The sequence below is a fragment of the Citrus sinensis genome, chromosome 5, assembly GCF_022201045.2.
Source record: "Citrus sinensis cultivar Valencia sweet orange chromosome 5, DVS_A1.0, whole genome shotgun sequence".
Classification (NCBI taxonomy): domain Eukaryota; kingdom Viridiplantae; phylum Streptophyta; class Magnoliopsida; order Sapindales; family Rutaceae; genus Citrus; species Citrus sinensis.
Genome location: NC_068560.1, coordinates 6,057,494 through 6,075,440, shown reverse-complemented (window position 1 = coordinate 6,075,440; position 17,947 = coordinate 6,057,494). Strand labels below are relative to the sequence as shown.

The 17,947-nt window shown below is 36.4% G+C and overlaps 1 protein-coding gene and 1 long non-coding RNA gene across 2 annotated transcripts; one reads left to right on the top strand and one right to left on the bottom strand.

Moving 5' to 3' along the window:
• Nucleotides 1-4,472: 4,472 nt before the first annotated feature.
• On the top strand, nucleotides 4,473-6,291 carry LOC102625129 (benzoate carboxyl methyltransferase-like). Its single transcript, XM_052442119.1, has 4 exons — nucleotides 4,473-4,606; nucleotides 4,708-5,103; nucleotides 5,180-5,434; nucleotides 5,692-6,291. The coding sequence occupies exons 1-4, from the start codon at nucleotides 4,532-4,534 to the stop codon at nucleotides 6,067-6,069; spliced, it is 1,104 nt and encodes a 367-aa protein (XP_052298079.1). The 5' UTR covers nucleotides 4,473-4,531; the 3' UTR covers nucleotides 6,070-6,291.
• An 8,429-nt stretch (nucleotides 6,292-14,720) lies between these two features.
• LOC102619859 (uncharacterized) lies at nucleotides 14,721-16,318 on the bottom strand. The gene is made up of 4 exons (XR_369913.4): nucleotides 16,148-16,318; nucleotides 15,369-15,425; nucleotides 15,164-15,252; nucleotides 14,721-15,054 (listed from the first exon to the last, which is right to left on the bottom strand). It is a non-coding gene; the product is annotated as an uncharacterized LOC102619859 (long non-coding RNA).
• Between the last annotated feature and the right edge of the window lie 1,629 nt (nucleotides 16,319-17,947).

The following is a 17,947-nucleotide window of genomic DNA, read 5'->3' as shown; positions in this document are numbered from 1 at the left end:
ATAAATTTATTTCCTATTATATAAATTATTCTTTTATTATTTTTTATTTATCGCCTTTTTTTGTTATATGCGTGTATCCAAATGTTAATTTTTTTTTTGAATGAGAATTTTAAACATAGTAGAACTTTAGGTGAGTGTGTTTGACACTAGGTCTTTCTCTTTCTATTCGTATTTACTATTTTTACAATAGATTTTGAATTTTATTTAATGCATTAATTTTAATTTAAATGATTAAACAATTCTTGATTGGCTTATATAGTTAACAAGAAAAAATATCAATATAATATACTAAAAGTAATATTATAAGTATCATATATTAATGTAAAAAAATACATGTGCTAGATATATATTATATTTTTCATACATTGTCAAGGTAAACATTATCAAATTTTTTTTGTAATTAAATAATTTATTTATAACTTGTCATGTATTTAAGTAATAAAATATATGTATTGTTAATATTTATGTGGTTATATCTGTCAAAATATTTTATTTTTTTAAAAATAAATAATTTAACACTTATATTCATATACTAAGAAAAAAAAATCATTAGATATATATATTCACAACTATTTAGATTTTAGCCAGATTCAGAAGCCTTCAGATTTTAGACAGAAAAAATAAATACTGCCTTGGTACCATTGGAATCCTCGTCACGGGCTCTATTCAACTCTATCAATATTTCGGTAACAAAGCTTTTGTCTGTCGTAACAGATCTATGACGAATTGAAGCTCTGTTGCCAGCGATACTGATATCGTTGTGTGGAGCCATGACAAGGATTTCCTGGCATCACTTAAGAAGTCAACAAATGACATTGATAAATTGCTGGCGGTGGTTAGTTGTGGCTTCAGTGACTATTTTATTTAATTAATAAATCAAAATAATAATAATTTATTATAATACAAAACATTAATATATATAATATAGTACATACAATACCAAATATAATACTGTATTATATTTAGCACTCTATAATATAATATAACACAATTTAATCTGACCTTGTTCAATATAATGTGGCACTCTAAACTCACCCTTAAAAGAGCTATACATTTAATTGAAGGGTCTTACTAAATTATAGTTTGTGTAACTTACAGCCTATACAAAAATCACGTGAGGTCCATTATCATGTCATTAGTTTTTACATATTTTTGTATGGAATATAACTTACACCGCCTGTAACTTAACAAAAGCCTTAATTGAAATGTTCGAAGCCGGCGGCGCACATTTTCAAGAAAGATTAAAGAGACGAACTTGCAAGAGAGTGCAACGAAAAGAGAATTGGATGGCAGCCTTTTCGAGTAAAACTTACTAATACCAAGACGTAATCAACCTTACCCTTCATAACAATACCCTTCATAATAATCATAGAACTTACATAAATTAAGAAAGCAATACATGATGTAAAACAAATTTACAATCAAAAGCAAAGAGTTGAAAGCAAAAGGATTTGACAAGAACAAAAGTCCAGTCCCATAAAAGCCAGAGAAAATAGAATCTAAGAAAAAGTTGCCTTAAAAAGACCCTAAGAGAAAGTTACCTTTCAACAAAAATCATCGCACAAAATAACGTGCAAGTTATGCCGGCTTCAATGATCCCGAGCCATGGAAAAATAAATGGTTAACATCCACACAGCAGTACAGATTCTCATCCACTAGAGCTGAAGGAAAGTCCTAATGGGATACACCTATGAACCTCATGATCGTTACGGGTTTTCCTAGATCTGAAGGAAAGTCATCTAAGGGGACCCACCTATGAACCTCATGTTCGTTACGGGGTTTTCCTAGAGCTGAAGGGAAGTCTTCCGATACACACTTCCTGAACCTCATGTGAGAACTTCTAGTATGCACTATAGGCGAGAGAAGTTCTCGCCAAATAAATGGCCACTCAATTTATGTAAGTATTTAAAATAAAAAATAAAAAATAATATAATTAACATAAATTGAGAATAATAATTCCTAACCCTCAAGATAATCAATTTTTTTTTTGTTAATTTCAAAAATATGTGAGTCCTACATATTTCATTCTCATTCTCCCTCCTATTTTAACATGTAAATAGCATCAATCATTTCCATTATTAATCTTGATTTTCCAATCCTCAAGTAAACACACAAAAAATTAGTAGTATAATAATATATTTTTACCTAATGCCCTATTGATATTAATTTCAATAGTGGAGTACTGAGTTGGGGGTAAAATGTTGACATAAAACTTATTTATAGTTTCATGGTGTGTTTATCAATATGTAATTGAAATGGTTGGAATTGAAATAGGATAGAATGAGAACCAAAATAAGTCTTTTACGTAAGTTATAGGAATTAGAATCGGAATGGGCTCTAATCTCATTAATATGCTTACTTTATCTTCGAATTATTTTAAGTTACTAAAATCCCTAGTTAATTATTATCATTATTATTATTATTATTATTTATTATTAAAATATTTTGAATATTATTATTTTTTAAAATATTGTTATTAATAGCCATAATAAGAATGAAATTAATAATAATAATAATGAAATTAATAATAATAATAATATAACAATGATTATTATTAAAATTATTATTACTATTTTCATTATTATTATTTTCATCATCATCACCATTATTATTATTATCATTATTACTATAATTATTATTGTTGTTGTTGTTATTGTTATTATTATAATAATTATTATTGTTACTAACAACAACAATGAAAAGAACAAGAAAATAACAATAACAATGATATAATAATATTTTAATTGAGATAAAAGTGAAATTATGGAATTTGGGTGGGGTATAATGGTGAGTTTAAGAAATAGAAACTTGATTCTAAATTAATCCCAAAAACATGTGAGCTCCACATGTTTCATTCCTATTTCTCCTCTCATTTTAACAGGTAAATACTATTAACATCCTCATTCTAGATTTTGGTTCCCCAATCTCACAAGTAAATGCACCATTAATGACGATTCTTAATAAATGATGGGGCAGAGTGAAATTTGCTCAACTAAAATATGAAACTTTAAACATTATACATGAAACATGAATATCAAATATGAAACTAAGAAAAAGGTAAATATTTGGGCGTATTTAACAATTAAAGACAAATATGCAACTCTGGATGTCTAACATGAGTATGGATAAATAAGAACCATTGAACTTTGTATACGTAACTGTGAATGTTATATATAAAACATGAACGTCAATTATGAAATCTAGAAATGAAATGGGGAAAAAAGTAATTTTTTAGAGCATTTAGAAAATGAAAATGAACTCTTTACATGCAATAATGAATGTTATATATGAAACAACAACGTTAAACATGAAACATTAAAATGAAACATGAAAAAAAAGTAAAACTTTTGAGGGTAATTAGAAAACGTAGTGGTTAACACCATACTTGTAACAATGAACGTAATATATGAAAAAATCGACATCAAACACAAAATCCAAAAAAAGGCAAATATTTGGAGTACATTCAGAACATGAAACACTGAACTTCAAAGATGTCCTCAATATATAATATGAAATATGACATTTATACATGAAATAAAGAGTAGAAAATTTGCAACACTTAATATAAAATATGCAATGATGGGTAACACATGTGTACATTGTAACAAGAAACGTAGAATGCTAGTGATGAGACTTAAAATAATAGATATAAAACATGAACTCCAACCTGAAATGAGGGGAGAAAGAAAAGTATAGGGAATTTAGAATATACTACATGAAACATAAAAAAAAAAAAGAATATTTTAATCTTATAAAAAACATTAAAAAACTTTTGTCTTTTTTGGACATACATTTTATTTTTTATTTGGACATACTTTTGTCACTTTTAATTTATTTGTCTTTTTTTCTCATTATTATGGTCATTTTTAAAAAGTTATTTAATTGACAATATATTATTTTATTTAGTAATTAAATAAAATAAAAAAAACTGGTTTCAAAAATCTGTTGTTGTAGGTTAAAAAAAAAAAAGGTGGTCTAGATGGTAGCCAAACAATGAGGGGCTCCAAAAAGAGATCCACTCTACCACAAAAAATTTTAAAGTAAATCAGAGATACCATGCCCAATTAATGCATGTATGACATATGTAGTTTAATTAAATATAACTACTAATTGCATGATAATTTTTTAAAATAAATACACACAAAAGATACAAGCATTAATTTGACTCTATACCACCAAGGATTTCAAGTCTTTGTATAGTAGCCACCCCTAATCATAAAGTAAGATTTCAATGCATGATTTAAAAAAAAAAGTACAATCAAAACCAAAGCAAATAAAAGGCTTGGATAAGAGCAAAAGACTAATTTCATAAAAGCCAGAGAAGTAGTAACGGTCATATGCAAAATGCACCCACGGAAATTACTGTATAGGCGAATAGCGCATTAATCTATGCAAATTAATTAATGAAAATAACATGACAATATTAATAGGAATTCAGTAAAACTTGATGAAGACTTTTCTCTATAAAAGGCTAAAGGGTGCAACGCATGATCAGTATCCAACACACAGAAGTAAATTTAAGAAAGTACCCATGGTTGTGGTAAGTGTTCCTTGCATGAATGGTGGACGTGGAGAAGCTAGCTATGCGAAAAACTCGGACATTCAGGTGTCCATTTGCTTTCGAACTTATTAGTAATTAATTATATTATTGACACAAACTATATTGAATTCCTTTAATCTTTAATTTTTATATTGCTACTTTCTCAGAGAACTGTGATATCGAAGGCGTGGCCATTCCTGGAGGAAACCATCAAAGATATGTTCAGCTCCTCTTTTCCTGGTTGTTTTAACGTTGCTGATTTAGGCTGCTCCTCAGGACCCAATACTTTCTTGGTTATATCTAAAATTATTGAAACTATTCATAAACTGTACCATCAAGTGAACAAAAAATTACCCGAGTTTCAAGTGTTTCTCAATGATCTCCCAGGAAATGACTTCAACAGCATCTTCGAGTCTCTTCCTGATTTTTATAAAAGGATCAAAAAGGACAAATTTGGACCTTGTTTCATAGCAGGAATGCCAGGTTCCTTTTACGAGAGGCTTTTTCAAAGCAGGAGCATAAATTTCATACATTCTTCTTACAGTGTTCACTGGCTCTCCAAGGTACGCATTATTTTCACCTTTTAACTTTCATGTGCTAATTTAATTTTTATTTTTAAGTCAATATGTTTATGTGTAGGTTCCAGAGAATCTTGAGACTAACAAGAGGAATATTTACATTACTAAGTCGAGCCCTCCCAGTGTCTGTCAAGCTTTTTTGGAGCAGTTCCAACGTGATTTCTCAGCATTTTTAAGCTTACGCTCTGAAGAAATTGTTTCTGGAGGACGTATGTTTCTCACTTTTATTGGCAGGAGCATCGCAGATCCCTCGAGCAAAGATTGCTGTCGCCTTTGGGAGCTGCTAACAAAAGCTCTCATTCAACTGGTCAATGAGGTCTGTAAATTAATTATTCATCACTTAAAAGTTTTCTTTTATGCATGGATTGCTGATATTTGAACAGAAAAATTCAATAGAGCACTGATAGAAACAATAGTATACCCGACCAGAGTTACCATGTTAATTGAAAAATAGGGCTCTCTCAGCCTTTAGCTTCTTTAACATTTTAATATATATGTGTGTGTGTGTGTACGTATGTGTATATGTATATATGTATATGTTACAACTTACAAGCTGTGATTTTTGAGTTTTAGGGTCTTGTTGAAGAGGCTGACGTGGATTCATTCAATCTGCCTTGCTATTTTCCCTGCGAGGAAGAAGTCAAGTCAATTGTCAGGGAGCAAGGTTCATTCATTCTCGACACGTTCGAAAGTTTTGAGGTGAATTGGGATCCCAGTGACGATGTTAACAACAAAAGTTTTGTATTCAACAAAGATCGGTGTGGACAAAATGTTGCAAATTCTATTAGAGCTGTTACCGAGCCCACGCTTGCAAGTCATTTTGGAAACGCCGTAATCGATCCTTTGTTTGCTCGATTTGCTACGCTTGTGGCTGAGCATTTAGCTGTTGAGAAGACGAAGCATATCAGTTTAGTTATCTCCATGACAAGGAAGCAGCATGCACAGCCCTGAGGTGGATGCATGTTAACGTTATAAATTGGATTTGGAAACTACCAAGCGTTTCTTTCAATGTTTTTTTTTTTGTTTTTCAATTGCTGTCAATTTATGGCTATTATGGATAAGAATAAAGCATTAATGATGGAAATAAAAAAATCAGTGAAATGATTGATTGTCCTGTCTTAATTATTAATTAAGAAAGATTGATAACTAGTCATTATTTCTACATTATTTTAATTATGGTATTTCTTTTTCTTTGTTTCAAACACTTGTATTCAGCTTTTGTTTTTATGAATAAATAATAATGAAATTTATCTTGTATCAAAAAAAAAAAATAGTGAAATTTATCATTTTGTACATCATCCGTATCAACCTTAACCCAACCTACAGATAGAAATAATACAAGCAACTTTGTATAAATTGACATTAATTCCCATGACTCAGAAAAGGTTAGACGAAAATATATAGGAGAAAATAATTTAATTTACTTAAATATTTAAAGGTAAGAGGGTATTCTTAAATAATTTACTTAAATATTTAAATAATATTTTGTACCTTGTCACTAATGGGTGCCTTTTTTTTCCCCCAAAAAAAGGTGAGAGGGTATTCTTCTCCAATTGTAAATTGATATTTTAACCTCTACCATCATGAGAAATTATTTTGGGGTGATTAGCTAAAAATATTATTTGAAAACACTTGGTCACTAACGGGTACATTTCACAATATTTACTGAAATTGTTGAATTTAATCCTATAAGGTGGATAAGAATTTTTGGTGAATTTATTTAAAATAATGATTTTGAGATGTACCTAAAGATAAAAGTATATGTTAGAATTTTTTTTGGTTAAAAGTCAGTATTGGAAACCTTTAGTTGTCACATAATTTTTTAAAAGTACTCAAGATCTTGCACAATCCTATAGCTTAAATTTCAAGGAAATTGCTCGTTTAGTCCCTTATTTTGAGTTAAGCATATGCATAATCCTATATATATATATATATATATATATATATCAAGACACCTTTCTGTCAAATATGTTACACTCTTACCCTTATTTTTTCTTTTATTTTACAATAATACCCTTACAACAATATTATTGATCTTGATGAAATGAAAAAAATGATAATTTATCAATTAACCTTAAAATTAACATAAACATTTACACAAATGTCTTTGTATTATTTTACTTTTAGAATTAGTTTCATAATTTAATTTTTAATAAAGTAATTATTAGTAAGATTATTGTAAGAATATTAAACATTAATTTAGTTGGCTAATATTAATTTATTTATAGATAATTATTGTCAAGATTATTGCACTGGTACAAAAAGTGCCAATTCTTTCACATTGATAATTATTGATTAATTTACAAATTAACTTTTTTATAGATAAATTAACGAATGTCAAGAATATTGTTGCTAAGGGTTAAAAGGAAAGAAAAAGTAAGGATAAGAATGTAACACATTTAGCTATAGAGGTTTTGAGTTTATATATATATATATAGAGGGAATAAACGAACACTTAAACCAAAATGTAGAGATTAAATGAACATTTACCCTAAATTTAAAATAAAGAAGAATTTTAGAGAATTATTAATTTAAATCAATCTTAATTAAAAATTACGTTAGTTTTTATATTTGACTATTTATTAATGTTTGATTAAACTAACATAATGTCTTTATGGTACAATACTCATAAATTATTGAACTGTCAAATTTATGTAATTCACATGTAAAGTATTAAAAATTATTAGATTTCATTTAAAAATTTTGGATTAAAAGATACAAAATCAAGTACCTAAACTATTACATACCAGAACATATATTTATTAAAATTGATGAGATCTTATTATAAATAATTTTTAAAAGTGGAGTGGATTTACATGGGGTAAAAATATCCGTACTTGAGAAAAATAGACTCTTATTTCATCGAGGTCTAGGATTGAGGCTACCGATCTTACATAATCGAAAGTATTACGATTTTTTGTTTATAGTCTACAAAGTTGTTCTGTACACACCAAAGAAAAAGAAAGGAAAGATAGCTTATTGTCACGGGATGAGTGTTTTGCGCAGCTAATCCGTGCGGCACTTAGACAACTTTGCCGAATGTTGCTAAGTAAGCCTAGAGATTCTCGAACAAGAGAAGAGAGCAATTGAGCCAAAGAAACTTGTATTGCACAAAGAGAGATTACAATGCTTGTTGGATACAAATGCTTAATGCCATCCCATATTTATAGGGGAGGCTTTGCCTAACTTTGCCTAACTTCACCTAACTTCACCTAACTTTGCCAAACTTGGTCAAACTCTAGAGTATTTTACAATTTCCTAGCTATTTGCATGTGCTGGAATTGTATAAAGTATTCTAGAATATTTACATGTTCACATGTGCTAGAGTTGCCTAGAACCTTCCGGAATTGGGCCAAGCTAGCACTCTTGGCCTTGTGTTGGCTCTCTAGCCCGAAATTGTGGGCAATTGGGCTAGCGAATTGGGCGGTCCGCAACATCCTCCCCCACCTAAGCTCGCGGCGTCCTCGTCGCGCTCTCGTGCTTGAAGTGCTGGATGTGCTCAGCGAATTACCACAAATCATCTTCCCGTTCCCAAGTGGCTTCGCTCTCGGGGAGGTTTTTCCACTTCACCAAGTACTCGCTATGTGCTGGCACGCCCCTCCTCGAAACCGTTCGGTCCGCAATGATGTAGTCCACATCTTTGTCGAACGCGGTGACAACGGCAGTTGGCGCGCGCCTTGATTCTCCGCGACTTGGTTCTCCCATGTCTTCATGATGTGGCTTGAGAAGGCTCACATGGAAGACCGGATGGATCTTGAGTCTTGGCGGAAGTTGGAGTTGATACGAAACGTTGCCTACACGTCGAACAACTCGGAAGGGTCCCTCGCAGCGCCTCACTAACCCCTTGTGAACTTTCCTCAAAGTCTTGAATTGTTGGGGTAGGAGCTTGATCATGACTTGATCTCCTTCCTTGTACTCAACATGCCGTCTCCTTGTATCAGCCCATTTCTTCATTTTCCTCGCGGCTTTGTCGAGATAGGCTCGCGTGATGTCCACTTCCTCATGCCATTCGCGGGCGAGCTTGTGTGCCGCGGGGCTTTTCCCTCCGTAAGTCGAGGCTATGGCATTGGGGGTCATGGGCTGGAATCCCATGATGATCTCGAACGGACTCTTGCCTGTAGCCTCGCTTCGCTGCAAATTATAAGAAAATTGGGCGATGTCGAGTAGCTTCGCCCAATCCTGCTGGTGAGCGCTCACATAATGCCTCAGGTACATCTCGAGGAGGCCATTAATGCGCTCGGTTTGCCCATCCGTTTGTGGGTGGAAACTTGTCGAGAACTTGAGATCGGTCCCCAACATCTTAAAGAGCTTCGTCCAAAACCGCCCAGTAAACCGAGGGTCTCGGTCGCTCACAATGCTCTTCGGAACTCCCCAAAGCTTCACAATGTGCTTGACGAATAGGCGGGCTGCCTCGTCCGCTTTGCAATCGACGGGTGCAGCAATGAATGTAGCATACTTGCTGTATCGGTCGACAACGACCATGATGCTACCGCAACCTTCGGACTTGGGTAGTGATGTGATGAAGTCCATGGAGACACTCTCCCATGGCCTTGTTGCTAGTGGTAGTGGCTCTAACAATCCCGCTGGAAGTTGATGATCCACCTTGTCTTGTTGGCACACAAGACAAGTTCGCACATATGCCTCGATGTCGTCCCTCATGTGCGGCCAAAAATACGAGGCTTGAACTAGTGCGGTGGTGCGCTCGATTCCTGGGTGACCAGCCCACTTAGAGTCGTGGCACTCCTTGATTACTTCCTTCCGCAAGTTTCCCCACCTTGGCACGAACAGCCGATCTCCCTTGGTGAGGAGGATGCCTTCCTCTTGCCAAAACCGCCTTGTCTTTCCTTCGAGCACCTTCTCCAGCAAATCCTTTGCTAGCGGATCTTGTTGGAGGCCTTCCTTGATGCGTGAGACAAGGTCGGACTTCGGTTGGCTCATGCTAAGTGTTGCCAATTCCGCCTTGCGGCTTAGAGCGTCCGCAACAACATTGGCTTTCCCCGGTTTGTACTCTAGCCGATAGTCGAATTCCGCAAGGAAATCTTGCCACCGTGCTTGCTTCGGACTCAACTTCTTTTGAGTTTGAAAGTAGCTTGTCGCCACGTTGTCCGTCATGATCGTGAAGTGTGAGCCAAGCAAGTAATGTCGCCACACTCTTAGACAATGGATGATGGCTGTCATCTCCTTTTCTTGCACCGTGTAGCGGCGTTCCGTGTCATTTAGCTTTCGACTCTCGAACGCTATTGGGTGGCCTTCTTGCATAAGGACTCCACCTATGGCGAAATCTGAGGCATCCGTTTGAACTTCGAAAGGCTTGGTGTGGTCCGGAAGAGCGAGGACTGGTTCCTCCGAAATTGCCTTCTTCAACTCCTCGAATGCACGTTGACACTCTTCGGACCAATGCCACGTTCTGTTTTTCTTGAGCATATCCGTCAAGGGTGCCGCCTTGGCTGAGTAGCCCTTAATGAAGCGGCGATAGTAATTCACCAGCCCAAGGAATGAGCGAAGCTCGGGTACTTTCGAGGGAGGCTCCCAATCGAGGATGGCCTTTACTTTGTCATTCTCCATCATGATCTTCCCGCCCGCAATCTTGTGGCCAAGGAACTCCACCTCTTGTTGGGAAAACGAGCACTTCTCTAGTTTGAGGAAGAGCTCATTGTCTCGAAGTACTTGGAGGACTTGTTGCAAGTGTTGGGCATGATCCTCGAGTGTGGTACTATACACCACAATGTCGTCCAAGTACACGACCACAAAGCGGTCGAGGAATGGTTGGAGTACCTTGTTCATGAGTGTGCAAAATGTGGCGGGTGCATTAGTAAGGCCAAAAGGCATCACAAGGAATTTGAAAGACCCGTACCTTATTGTGCACGCTGTCTTCGGTTCGTCTCCTTTGGCGATGCGCACCTGATAATACCCGGAGCGCAAGTCAAGTTTGGTGAAGTACCGCGCTTTGCCAAGCTGGTCGAACAAGTCCGCAATCAAGGGAATTGGATACTTGTTCTTGATAGTGATCTTGTTGAGCGCTCTATAGTCGATGCACATCCGTAGCGATCCATCTTTTTTCTTTTGGAAGAGCACGGGTGCACCGAATGGGGCCTTTGAGGGGCGAATGTAGCCTGCGTCCAGCAAGTCTTTGAGTTGTCTCCGCAACTCCTCTAATTCGAGTGGTGCCATGCGGTAGGGCGCCAAGGCTGTTGGCTTCGCGCCTTGTTCCAGCTCGATCGCATGATCTACCTCTCGCGGAGGTGGGAGCTTCTTCGGAAGTTCTGGAGGCATCACATCCTTGTAATCTTCGAGGACGGCTTGAATTCGTGGAGGGACTTGGCTTGGCGACGTTCCGTTATTTCCTTCCTCATTTAGTTCCCGAATGGAGACCAAGAAGCTTGGGTCCTTCTTGAAAGCCCTTTTGAATTGCATGGCGGAGAGTGTCTTCTCCTCGGACTTGCCTCGCTCCGTGGGTACCATGCATGCTTTACTCTCGTCGAGGATGCTTAGGGAGTTTGTAGCGGGCAGTGGGAAGGCATGGACTTGGTCGAAGAATTCCATGCCGAGGACCATCTTGAAGTCGTCCATGGGCACGATGGAGAAGTCAAGCTTTCCACTCCACGTACCAAGTGTGATGTGCACGCCTTGTGCGATTCCCGCAATTGGCTTGGCGGGTGAGTTCACAGCCTTCATTGTGCCTCCTTCCTTGGTGGCCTTGAGGCCTAAGCGCTTGGCCTCGTCTACGGACACGAAATTGTGTGTTGCTCCCGTGTCTAGCAGCACGCGAACGGACTGACCGTTTACCTTTGCGCTTACATACATGAGCCCTTTCTTGACGAGTGCGGGCTGTTGGCGATTGAGTGCACCGAGGCGTTGGAGAGAACCCATGCTGAGTTGGGGTTCCTCCGTGGACATTGCGGGGTTGCTCTTGAGTTGGGCAGCAAGAGCATTAAGCGACCTCTTCTCCGGACAGTCGCGTACCCAATGAGGACTATTGCATATGAAGCATGGGCTTCGCGACTTTGGCGCCTCCTTCTTGCCCTCCGTTTTTCCTTGCCAACTCTTGTTGCTAGGCGGCTTTTTCTGCCCCCAATCTTTGCGGTTGTTGCCCTTGTCCTTGCGACTCTCTCCCCCGCCTTTGCCTTGGTTGGCCTTTTTGTCCTTGGATTGGGTAGAGTATTCGGTGAGCGACTCCGCAACGGCAATGGCGTCGTCAAGTGTTTGAACACCACGCCTATCAAGCTCGGTCTTGGCCCAATCCTTGAGGCCATCTTGGAAGTAGAAGAGTGAATCCTTGTCGGACATGTCGCTTATCTCCAACATGAGGGTAGTGAACTCGTTGATGTAGTCCCGAATACTACCCGATTGCTTGAGGCGACGTAAACGCACTCGCGCTTCCTTCTCCGCATTGCTTGGGGCGAACTGCTTTCGGAGTTCTTGCTTGAAGTCGGCCCAAGTGTCGATGGCGCAAATGCCCTTGCCCATCTCGCCATGCTTGCGACGCCACCATAGTTGTGCAGCGCCTCTAAGATAGGTGGGTGCAGTGCCCACTTTCGATGCCTCATCTCGGACACCCATGGCATCGAAGTATTGATCCAGCCCAAAGAGGAAATTGTCCACGATGGTGGCATTGCGTGTGCCATCGTAGGTGTCAGGCTTTGGCACGTCAATGCGGCGCGCATCACTCGAGTTTGCGGAAGCTGGACTTGTGGAGAGTGTGCGCTTGTGCCATGCCCAATCCGAGCGGACTTCATCCACTTCCGCACGGACAGTACGTAGTTCGTCCTGAACAAAACTACGAAGTTTGAACAACTCATCATAGAAAGAACGAAACTCACCTCGGAGAATGTTCGCTTGCTCATGGATGAGAGCTTTTGTGGCCACCGTGAACTCGGCGTATTCTCCCTCGAGACCATCCACTCTTTCCTCCAATCCCACGAGGCTATCTTGAGCGGCGGACAATGCTATTTCGAGAGTGCCTACACGAGGCTCCAACGCATCCACGGATAGGGCCTTGGACTTGCCGCGAGTCTTGCCTTGGGCGCGTTCTCCCTCTCGGCCACGGCTTGGTTCCTGTGGAACATCCACACCAACAACACCCTCTTGTGCTACGTTCGAAGGGTTGGCCATTGCTTCGTGAGCTAATTTGCGTGCGTGCAAACCTTAGCTCTGATACCACTTGTCACGGGATGAGTGTTTTGCGCAGCTAATCCGTGCGGCACTTAGACAACTTTGCCGAATGTTGCTAAGTAAGCCTAGAGATTCTCGAACAAGAGAAGAGAGCAATTGAGCCAAAGAAACTTGTATTGCACAAAGAGAGATTACAATGCTTGTTGGATACAAATGCTTAATGCCATCCCATATTTATAGGGGAGGCTTTGCCTAACTTTGCCTAACTTCACCTAACTTCACCTAACTTTGCCAAACTTGGTCAAACTCTAGAGTATTTTACAATTTCCTAGCTATTTGCATGTGCTGGAATTGTATAAAGTATTCTAGAATATTTACATGTTCACATGTGCTAGAGTTGCCTAGAACCTTCCGGAATTGGGCCAAGCTAGCACTCTTGGCCTTGTGTTGGCTCTCTAGCCCGAAATTGTGGGCAATTGGGCTAGCGAATTGGGCGGTCTGCAACATTATGCACAATATATGCGCAAATGCCAAATGGCATTCAAATTTCTTGTAAGAACATGATAAAAGTATCTCTTCATCTCTACTGATCAAAGGTCGTCCTCTATTGATTCCCTAGAAACTTGGAACATAATAGACCAAAGGCAAAAATGATAGGCCAAACAGATATTTTAATAGGATTATCAGCATGTGCACCACAAAAATCGTAATTAAATGTGGTAACAGCACACTGACAGAGAGCACATACTAGTCCAAAAATATCCTTAAAGCTACCGAAAGGTTTGTGGCTTCCCAATGGATAATATAACGATGGCAATGGAAGGCAATGTAGCCTTCCATTCCCATGTAACCTTATCCTTTCGACCTTTACGAATGAGCTCTACAATGCATATAAACAAAGTTGCAAATGATATTTGTTCAAAACAATAAACTTATTTTACACAAATAATTTATTTAAGTGGAATCAGGTGTTGAATTGCACATGGCCCTTTATCATGCTTCATCATCATGGTCCTACCATGTAATATTCATGAAACATCTAATTGAGTGAAGATTATTTTTACACTTTGGATGCCATTAAAGGATTTCTTTGAAACATGTTAGGTGAAGTGGTGCTATGATAAAAGGTTGGTGGAACATGTTAGTTTATGTGTATTGTTATGAATATGTTTGTGTTTCATTCACTATAAATACCTATGTCATTTGTGTTGTATGCATCAAGTAAGAAGAAGAAAAAAAGAATAAGAAGCAAAACATAGCTTCTAAGAGTGATTTGTGAGAGTGTGTGAATTGTTCTTGCACAGAAGAAAGTTGGTCAAAAGCAGCAGATGGAAGCTCCAGGACAAAGTTGGCGATCAGAAAGATCCACTCTAAATCAACCTACTCAAGGAGGAGAAAATAATTGTTACTGTAATTAGATGTTGAAAACTAAGATAATGTCTTGTAAAAGAGATAAATTTATATTTCATTGCTGCATTTGGAACCAGATACAATGTGAAGTTCAATTTTCCATTAAATGCTTCAACGTGTTGGCACAATTAAGAACTTCCACTACAAGAAAAATAAGTTTTTTCGGCATTACTTGTATAGTATTTAAATACAAAATGCTGCATATATGATACTCAACAGCGATTTCATAGCGAATCGCAAAAACTCAACTAACTAAAAAGAAAGACCAACACTAGTTTGATAATTTTCATTTGGTAGTACTACGTTTAGTCAAGAAACGGTTCTAAGACTAAAAATATTCTATTTACTTGATGTTGTCGATCAGTCCTTGGACATTGCTCAAGATTTACTTCTTTTCCATCTCCATCATACAACCTTCATTTTCACAAATTAAGTTAATTTAGAAATGATAACAAGAAGGAACAAATTGAAAGGCGTTCCTTATATGAAGAAAGAAAAGGGGTATAAATATTTTCGTCTTTACCAGTTGAAGAAAGGTTGTTTGCTTTCGCTTGTAATCCAGACATCATAATATAGATGAAGATTGTTGCCGTAGCGGTGGCAGGGATCAATCTAATTAAGCAATACAACATGAAATAAACCATAAATCTGGGTTTATAGGTTTCTGCAAGTTGATAAATTTATCAGCACAAAGATGATTCAATGTTTTTTCAAATTCGTGGACTTACATCTTCAAGTCAGCGGCTTAGAATTAATTCTCGAGCGTCTTCATCACTGGAAGAATCCTTTCCAACCAAGAATCAACAGAATGGTATGTACAGGTTAACATTCAATTTTCGTACAAATAACCAACTTTCTTTAATGCGGGTAATCATGGGATTCACACATTTTTTTTCTTTTTTTAATCCTATATCTAACAAGATCATTAGATTCACAAAATTAAGTAAAGAAAGACAGTTTTTCAATGCAAAGCAGAAGCAATACTAGAATTCATTTTAGTATATGTCTAGAATGCACAAGAAAATGATAGCTCTCAAAGACAGAAAACGTCAAATTAACAATGGAGATGAACCCTAAATAAGAATAATATAAAATATTATTAATAAAACTAAGATAATAAGCCTATTTCTTATTAAATACTGGTCCGATCCCTACTCAATTAAGATGAATTATAATAAATTTAAATTGATCCAAATTTCAAATAACATTAAAATATTAAACTAACTCAAGTACTATCATTCTATAATATATTTTTCCCATATGCTTTGGACATCAATTCAATACTAAGCTGATTTTTTATGGACCACTAAATTATGTTAATTGTCCGGGATTATTTTTGTTCAGTGCTCAACAAAAAATAAGTTCAGAGCTGAATCCATTTGTTCAGACAGTTTTGGCTGAACCCAAGCAAATTGAAGAACTAGATCTGGCTGAACAAAATCATAAAGACACCAGCATTGCAAGCCCATAAATCTACATCGTGAAGCAGATTAGTATAGCTAATTACTCTGGATTTGGGTGCCGCCGGCTTCTGCCCCCGCGTCCATCGGCTGATAGCATTTATGGTGCCTGCTTCGACGTCGTTTGGCGGTGGCTGCAGCATCTCATTGAAAGAGGAAGAGATCGTTTTTCGTTGCCGAATGGAAAAGTAACCTTAAGCAGATATAAAAGATTAAGAGAGAGTGCGTATTGATCAGATAAGTCAACTTGTTTTTTTCCTACTAATTTCTTCTTAGTCAATGGATTGAAGATGGAGCCCACTTCTTGTAAGCAGATTCACATAAATTAAATAATAATAAAAACGTAAATGCACAGAAAATGAAGAAGAAATTTCTCAGCTGGTAGTTCAGTGTTACGTAGCCATCGCTTCAGTCACAGTCCTAGACTGGAAGTTTTGACCATTTGACATTTTGCTTTTCCCTATTTTCCACCTTTAGCCGATGTTATTGGACTTTATGAGATTTTCATTTTTATTTTTTTTAATTTACATCTTCAAATTAAAATTTACCAGCAATGCAAGTTCCATATTCAAATGTTGTGGGTAACTTAATATAAGTAATGATACGTACTAAATCTGACATTTCATAAGCAATTAGTATGGTGGGTAGGTATATGTACAATTCTAATAAAGGACGTTGGCTAAGCTACGAAATGAATTCTGTGGTACAATCTGAAGACCATAGATGTTGGTTTATTGTTTGAGTGGAGTGATTCACTTGGTCAAGGTATGATTGAGTATGTTGATTCTAACCATACTGGTGATTTGAACAAAATTCACTTGGTCAAGTTATAATTGGGTATGTTGATTATGACTATCCCTATGATTTGGATAAATGGCAATCAACCACTGAATATATATTTATTCTTATTGGAGAGCCAGTACGTTGGAAGTTAATGTTATAGTCTATAGTTACATTATCTACCATAGAGGTTGAGTACAATCCAAATCAAATAAAAACTTTCCAATACAATCCCTGGCAATGACACCAAAAATTTATTGTGTAAATTTTAATATACTAGCAAGTGCACGAGTCTATTATGGGATAAACTAGGAATAATGAGGTTAAACCCACAGGGACTATCAATTTTTAGGAAAGTTAAATCTAATTTAAGCTAATTATAAGTATATCCTAGTTGGAAAGAAAATTTCTTATTTGGAGAAATTTAATTCGGAGAAATTTAAACTAAAGATGTAAGTAAAATTAAAAGTGAGGAAATTAACACGAGAATTAAAGAGATTGAATTTACCATTGTTTCAGAATCTACCACAATTTAACTCAACAATTATCTAATTACTAATCAATTCTCAATTTTCTAGTCAACTCAAAATTAATCTATGTAATTATCAACTCAACTTTACAATTATAAATTCTCAGTTAAGTCTAATTAAAAATAATCTTATGTATGTTCTTTTTCTACTTAATAGTATGATATCTAAATATTCCATATAAACATATTATATAATAAAGAGTCAAAATTTTTACAAACACTCAGTGTAAACAATTTTATGAAAGGTATAGAATCAAAGATAATCATATATAATTTTTATAAATCCATGCTAACAATCAATAATACATGACAATATTGGCAAAAAATTTAAGAACATCCAACTCATGGTATTAAATAAGAACTACAAACATTAAAATCCACGTGTAGGAATTTAATTAAATAAAAATAAATTATTTCATTGAACAAGACTTTATCATTAACGCTAGTTAAAAAATTAATTATACATAATTGAGTAGTGAATAACAGAGTAGACAAAACCCGTGACCGCTGCTCTTCAATTGCTCTCGGCGGCTTCTCT